The 8,272-nt window shown below is 45.8% G+C and overlaps 1 protein-coding gene across 1 annotated transcript in view; it reads left to right on the top strand.

Annotated features, from left to right (window-relative positions):
- LOC135390178 (cubilin-like) overlaps positions 1-8,272 on the top strand; it is a 34,233-nt gene continuing 25,961 nt past the window's right edge. Inside the window, exons 1-4 of the mRNA XM_064620151.1 lie at positions 1-135; positions 214-852; positions 935-1,071; positions 5,240-5,392. Of these exons, the coding sequence (XP_064476221.1) occupies positions 345-852; positions 935-1,071; positions 5,240-5,392 (798 nt within the window). The 5' untranslated portion in view covers positions 1-135; positions 214-344. The remainder of the gene's footprint in view (positions 136-213; positions 853-934; positions 1,072-5,239; positions 5,393-8,272) is intronic.

Genomic DNA, 8,272 nt, shown 5'->3' with positions numbered 1-8,272 from the left:
TCTGCGAACCAATGCTTGGAGAGCCATCATCTAACCTATGATCTACACAACTTCATTCTAGGTCCAAGACCAAATACGCCCTGGCACTCTTTGCTCCTGTTGTTGTCACCTTGATAGTCGGCGCAGTCTACCTAGGTCAGTGCGACTCGTGAGTGAAGACCGGAACAGGCGAATCCGCTTTTCCACAGCGGGTTTCTTTCTCTTCAATCGCAGTGAACCGCTCCACGGAGGAGCAATCTGCGGTGTACGAACTGGACGATCTGCCGAGTGAACACGTAAACACAACGAGCAATGGAACGTCACTTGTCACCGGATCTGGGATTCCCACTACCTGGACTGTCACCATGTTACTGATCGACCCGGAGTTAAAGCTAGATTCAAATCCGGATATACGACCTACTGCAGAGACTTCTGCTGAGACCACAAGAGCTACTAAGGCCAAAATAAGGTCTGTGACTACAAGAATGACTCCGAACCGCTGGACAAATACAGCCAAGACTACAGGTAAACGCAGAACAATGACGAAGAACAAGAAAATAACTATGACTACCAGGATGACTCCAAAACGCTGGATCAGCGTGACCAAGACTACTATTAAGGGCACGAGAACGACGAAGACCAAGAGAACGGTTAAGATTCACGATAGAACATTGACACGCTGGGCTACAAAGCTTCTTTCCACTGGCAGTACGACAACGTCCCCAGCGAGGAGGACTGCTATATTCACGGTCGACATGACTATAAGAAATACCGACACTTCGGCTTCATCTCAGGCTGCATCTCCAACAGCAGCGGAGGCGGCGACGGCTTCTTCAGATCTCAACATAGATTCTACAGGGACGACCACAAAGTGTAGGTTTTCGTTTTTTATTGGGGTGTAATTGAAACTGCTATCAACGTATGGTGTTTATGATATGTATGTATTTCTTTGCAGCATTCAGTTCATATTGTAATGTGAGTCTGACGGGTATCACAGGGCAGTTTATGTCACAAAACTACCCGGCAGCCGGCACGAATAACAGCAACCAGTCCTGGTGCATCAGAGCCCCTGCCAACTGCCAAGTTCAACTGGTAATAAGATGGCTATTTTAGAATTCGGGGGGAACACTGTAGCATTATGATGCCGAAAATTACCGACCCTATATTTTTGATTGAATTTTATTGTGAGCAGCCCTCGTGTTGCCATCGTGGTAGCGTGCAGCGTTGCAAAAATATACAAATTTTTAGACGCCTTTACGTCGATCGCGCACCTCAGTGGTAAAGGTACACAAGCATGCCTGCATAACGTACAGGCCTGAGTCTGGGCACACAGAAGGACGACCGAACGCACAAGTCTCGGGTTCGTGTCGTCCCTCTGTGTGCCCAGACCCCGGCTTTTACATTATGGAGTTCGTCCACCACCTAGCCTGCATGTACGCCATTTTGTGACGCATGTCTGCTTACCTCATTCCAAAACCGAAAGGGCATGTCCATGTGGATCATGCCTCTTATTTAGCTATGGGGTTCTGCTAAATAAAGCTTTGCATACACCTTGTGCAAGTTGCACTTTGTGTCCTCGGCACTTGATATCCCATTCCGTTCTCTAATCTCTCATCATACAAATTTCCCATTTCTGTCAGCTGCTCACAATAAGAACCAACTGCCGGCCCACGGGAGAACTAATATTGGGCTTGTCGTGGGGGTCGTGTGTGTGTGTGTGTGTGTGAAGGGGGGGGGGGCAAGTGCCGGCGCAACATGAAGTATAACTGGGCTCATTGTGCACTGTTGTATGGTTACCGACACGGACCCTCGTCCATTTGACTTGCGGAAGCCGTCGGAAACCGAAATTGCTCATCTATACCCGGACTTGTGGTGCTGGACATGGAGTACACAGTAAATCATTTTACACCTTTTTTTAAGTATATGCTTGTCCCCTGGCGCACTCCTTTTTTTACACCATGAAATGAGGCTGTTTTCTGAAACACCCTTTAATTAGGCGTATTCCTCATAAAACACTCTTAATGTGGGTGTTTAAAAACAAGAACACCCTTAAAAGGGGAGTATTCTATTGAAAACACCCCTTAGGTCGAAGCTTCCACGCATGCCGCGGGAGCCATGCAGTCCGACGTTTTTGCTTGTACGGCAACAACCACCCTGGGCACGACACAGTCCCAGCCACAGGCACCCATCATGGCCCTAGCAACACTGAGCGAGCGAGCGAGCGAGCGAGCGTAAAAGAAAAAAAGGAAGCAACACTGTGGGACAAACGTAAGGGAAGAGGTGAAGCAGGTCCCCCAAACTCACCTCGGAAAAGCGTGCAGCGAAGAAGGCCGCCACTAGATACCCCACTGTTGCCGTTCCGGATCACTTCAGCGCGCTAAGTTTAGCGGCAAAATGTTTTTGTTGTTTCTGCGAATGAATCTAGTCTTTATATGTCCAAATAAGACGCGTATAACAACTTTCTCTGTCGTGTTTCACTTTTTGGTCCCGTTTTTAAACGTGTTGAGCGATCGGAAGGATCTAGTGCACGGCTGCGTGCATCACATAGCGTACCTGTCGTACCAGGCGCCGCAGGCGCTGCAGTCGTCCATTTCTCCTTCGGTGACTTGGCCTGGCTTGGATTGTGCTTGAGCTGGATCTTTAGCGCGCTACAATCCACGCAAGCCAACGTCTGGTAACAATGGGGTATCTAAGGGCGGCCTCCGGCATTGCACGCATCGGGATAGGAACAAATACATGGGAAAATGGCGACCTTAGGGGACCTGAGGTGAAGATCGCAGCATCGTAACGCTGTCCGTACTCGTGAAATGAGCGGCGTTACAATGCTGCGATCTTGCCAGCAAGGGGCCCGGGCACCCTCGGTAGCCTATATTGGCGTATCAGATCGATCATATACTGAAATACATTTTGTTGGGGTACGTCCACTAACCATAGTGTGGCAGAACTCGTCTAACGGTGACGGGAATGTGTCTTTGCAATGAACATGTACGCCTGCAACGAGTCAAAGATATCAGCGAACTTCTTGACATCCCTCCCTGCCAAATATTGTGTTTTTAACTCACGTTATGGTCTATAATGTGATTAGCTAATGAGAGGAGCTGTCAAATCCATATAGTTTTTCTTTCACGACTTAAAACACAATTTTCAACACCATATTCTCAGATCAAATTGGGTGTAACAAGGGTGTATAGAGCGTAAACACCTTTTTCGACACCTCCTTTTACACTCTTAATGGTCGACATGAGATAAAATGTGGTGTATGTCGATGTTACACCTTTAATGATGCTCTTTTTACACCTTCTCCTTCAATCAGCGGGATAGAAAATGGTGTTTTATAACAATACACCTGTTTTGAGCGAATAAAGGTGTAAAATGATTTACTGTGCACAGTGTTCCAGAGGTAGTGTCATTCTTATTCGCATACCATACAAAGAAGGCAATATCCCCCGTCCTTCGTATTTGGTGACGTTAGCATTGTCCTGGAGCAACATACACCACTCCGGGAGCTTCTTGTCTGCTCTTTGACCCCTTTTCGCATCTTGGTTCCCCACTGCACACTCGTGTAGGCAGGAGCTAGGAATGGCTACGGTCAGACTTATACGTATTTGGAGTATTGTATTTAAAATACTCTATTTTAAATACAATTTGCGGTATTTTGGTATTCTACGCAATACTTTTTATTTTGTGTATTTGTACTCTATTTAAAATACATTTGATGGAATTTTCTACTCAGTACTCGAATTACATATTTTAGATCTCCCTCTCAAACTTTCTGTGTCCCGCCTTTCCATTATCTTGCTTGTTCAGTGGAAATTTCCTGAGTCCCTCTGACTTGACACGGACAATGGCCCTTCTTGGAAGTCTCCATTTAGAGATCTTGCCCCGTGTGTACTAATCCTTGGCGAGTGAGGGTTCTATTATGTGTGCCCTGACGCTGTAACGTCGAATTCTGACCTCGCCGAGCGGGGACCTGGTAGAAGCTTGCTTTGTTCGGGGTCACATATACTTAGTGGAGTGATGTGGTATCTCCTTGTGATCTGCAGTTTTTTCAGCTTTTTGTCTGTATCCCCTCACCAAATGTCATTGGTGAAATAAATTATTATTATTATTATCTTTTTGGGACTTGTGTTTAGACGACTCCTATCACACAGGGACGGCTTGCGTAGTACGCGGGGTTTAGGTGGTTCATGTCACATAGCGGCGACTTGCCGCACTGACCAGTGACTGATGACTTTCTGCGTTCAACGATGAATAGTATCTTAATTGTATTTCAAATACTTTTCATGTCTTTATACTCTTTACTCTTTAGTCTTTTTCATGTATCTTTATTACATTCTAACGTCTTTATTTATTATCTTATCTTAAATACATTTTTGAGTATCTTGTACATGTCTGGCTACGGTGAAGCCGAAGGAATGTTGGAGTTCTACAGGGGAGTCGGTATGAGACGCGTTTGGTGTTGACGTCGGAACATGCGTGATCTACGACATTCCGCGGGAAGAAGGGAAGTGGCTTTCCAGTGATCTCGCAGAGTGTCAGGCCGTCTTCTGTCACACGTTTCAGAGAACTTGAAACACTCTCTTTATTTATATATTTTTTTTCTTTGTGTAATAAATGCAGGGCGCGTTAAGTGGTGGATCTACCCAATGCGCTCGGTGTTATACTCGGTGCATTCTGTCCGTCGTACTCAGGGGCACATACCAAACGGTCTTTCAGACCCACGAACACGGTATGCGCAGGGCTAAGTTTCGAAGGCGTATCATTGGTTTTCAGGCCTCCCCTTCTTCCATATGCCACAGAGCAGGAGCAGTAGCTAGCAGTCCTTACACCCTCCGACTTCGTGCTGGAGCGTGAGAGCTCGTTAAGAGTGCCACGCTCCGGAAAAGGAGTGGATGTCGTTCAGTAAAAAGGAGCACGCTTCCAGCGCTCTGGAGCTGTTACTTAAAGCGCCCATGACTACTGAAATCGTTCCCTCTCTCGCGTATCCGGGAATCCGTTTTCCAGACGATATGCTTAGACTACGCCGAGGTGTCTGGATAAAGAAGACACGACCCATTACTGCAATTTTGTGCAGCATCATTAAGGTAGAAATATATTCTTCCAATGAGCCTGCAATGCATAATACAAACATTCTCAGGTATTACGGAAATATTACAAAAGCAAATAGAAAGTAGTACTGTACACTGCCTATGGTGCTTTTATGCCATTTGCCAGTAACGTCTGCTACTTGTGCTTTCACATTAACAAAAACATCTTCCAGACGTTTCTGGACATCGTCCACAATAATTCTGCAAGATGTGACATCAGTGACATATCTGTCTACGATGGAGGGAGTTCTGACGACACCAGGATAGGCTTATCTTGCTACAAGATTTCCAGGAAACTCACCAGTTCTGACAGCATCATCTATATGGTAAGCAATTGTATCGGACACGTGCAATTGCATCCGCGGTATATTCCTTGCATAACATTGCCGCTAACCTGAAGAAGCGAGTTTCGTGCACGCCAGTCCTTTAGCTATAATTAATTAGTAAATTGTTAGATGCTTCTAACCGTCTTTCTTTTTTTTTTATCTCGAAACAGTAATGCATAACGACAATGCATGAGAAAATAAAAGTAATTTTCACACGTCTGTGGTATATATGGTCACGTCGTTTTGTGACAACTAACATATTTGGAAATTTTCATAAGACAACAACAACTTTATTTTGGCTTTGGAGAGTGGGGAGGTTCATCGCCACAGGCAATACTCAGCGATATATTTCAGCGATATAACTGAAAGGCCACTCTCTTTATTTTTTATTTTTTTACGTTGGTACCACAATCTACCGGGCTAGAAGTGCTTGAATATCAAATTGATAAATTTTAAAGCTGCTTCCGCAGCTGCAGAGGCTCCGGCGGCTTGACGTCACTGCCGTCACCTCGCCGCACACTACACTTTTTTACACCTATGTTAGTGTAAAGGGGTGTATTTTGGAATATACACCCATATTACACTCATATTATTACACACCTTCGAGGCTGATCCTCTCATAGATGAGTGTGAATTAGCTCTGCACATCTACATTGGTGTGTTAAGGGTGTACGAAGGGTGTAATAAGGGTGCAATGGTTTAACGGTGTTTTGCCGTATTGTAAAATGCTTAACATTGTCGTGAAATATGAATGGCGTGTACATTGAGTCTTAACTTTCCCTCAAACCAAAACAAGTAAGAAACAGAAACGTTATCTTGATGGTGAGTTGATGCACCAAGCAATTCCTCAATTATGTGTTTTGTGTAAGTGTATGTATATATATATATATATATATATATACCACCACCAAACCCCAGGCCACCAAACCCCAGTCCCGTCGAAGGCAGCGCTGACTGCCGAAACGTCGACCCCTATCCCTATATGTGTTAATAAACTCCCCTTTGTGTTTTCCTGTAAGCTCTTTGTCGTCTTCTGATTTTTCCTGCTTATTTCATTCTCGTGGTCAACCGCCCTCCTAAGCTTCTAATCTATATATATATATATATATATGTTTACAATTTGATCGTGCCTTCCCAGCCAAGGACAGCTGTTTCGGTCGTCCTCGTCAGCCTGGCGCAGGGCTGCGCCAGGCTGACGAGGTCCAAGTAGACCGAAACAGCTGTCCTTGGCTGGGAGGGCACGATCAAATTGTAAACATGTGCTCAACGTGCAGCTACAGAGCTTCGGCTATTTTTCCTTTGTATATATATATATATATATATATATATATATATATATATATACTCATGGAACGATGCGACAGCACCAGAGGACACGTGTTTCGCCGTGTTTGCGGCTCGCCAGCCCTGGGTAGCTGCATATCGTTCGGGATTGGCAAACCAGGGGTCACTCAGCGAGCGATATACACCTGGGAGGGTGACTGAGCACTCCTCAATGCCACAGTGCAAGCCAGTGAATTATAAAGAGGGAAAAAAAACCATTAAAGAAATAAGTAAATGACTCTAGACGTGTTTGGAATTCAAACTTACAGATTAAGATGGCTTCTATGGTTGCACGTAGAGAAACAGATACTCATGGAACGATGCGACAGCACCAGAGGAGACGTGTTTCGCCGTGTTTGCGGCTCGTCAGCCCTGGGTAGCTGCGCATCGTTCGGGATTGGCAAACCAGGGGTCACTCAGCGAGCGATATACACCTGGGAGGGTGAGTGAGCACTCCTCAATGCCACAGTGCAAGCCAGTGAATTATAAAGAGGGGGGAAAAGCCATTAAAGAAATAAGTAAATGACGCTAGACGTGTTTGAAATTCAAACTTACAGATTAAGATGGCTTCTATGGCTGCACGTAGAGAAACAGATAATCATGGAACGATGCGACAGCACCAGAGGAGACGTGTTTCGCCGTGTTTGCGGCTCGTCAGCCCTGGGTAGCTGCGCATCGTTCGGGATTGGCAAACCAGGGGTCACTCAGCGAGCGATATACACCTGGGAGGGTGACTGAGCACTCCTCAATGCCACAGTGCAAGCCAGTGAATTATAAAGAGGGGAAAAAAGCCATTAAAGAAATAAGTAAATGACGCTAGACGTGTTTGAAATTCAAACTTACAGATTAAGATGGCTTCTATGGCTCCACGTAGAGAAACAGATACTCATGGAACGATGCGACAGCACCAGAGGAGACGTGTTTCGCGGTGTTTGCGGCTCGTCAGCCCTGGGTAGCTGCGCATCGTTCGGGATTGGCAAACCAGGGGTCACTCAGCGAGCGATATACACCTGGGAGGGTGACTGAGCACTCCTCAATGCCACAGCGCAAGCCAGTGAATTATAAAGAGGGAAAAAAAGCCATTAAAGAAATAAGTAAATGACTCTAGACGTGTTTGGAATTCAAACTTACAGATTAAGATGGCTTCTATGGTTGCACGTAGAGAAACAGATACTCATGGAACGATGCGACAGCACCAGAGGAGACGTGTTTCGCCGTGTTTGCGGCTCGTCAGCCCTGGGTAGCTGCGCATCGTTCGGGATTGGCAAACCAGGGGTCACTCAGCGAGCGATATACACCTGGGAGGGTGACTGAGCACTCCTCAATGCCACAGTGCAAGCCAGTGAATTATAAAGAGGGGGGAAAAGCCATTAAAGAAATAAGTAAATGACGCTAGACGTGTTTGAAATTCAAACTTACAGATTAAGATGGCTTCTATGGCTGCACGTAGAGAAACAGATAATCATGGAACGATGCGACAGCACCAGAGGAGACGTGTTTCGCCGTGTTTGCGGCTCGTCAGCCCTGGGTAGCTGCGCATCGTTCGGGATTGGCAAA

The sequence above is a fragment of the Ornithodoros turicata genome, chromosome 3, assembly GCF_037126465.1.
Source record: "Ornithodoros turicata isolate Travis chromosome 3, ASM3712646v1, whole genome shotgun sequence".
NCBI lineage: Eukaryota > Metazoa > Arthropoda > Arachnida > Ixodida > Argasidae > Ornithodoros > Ornithodoros turicata.
This window is presented reverse-complemented; position numbering and strand designations above follow the sequence as displayed.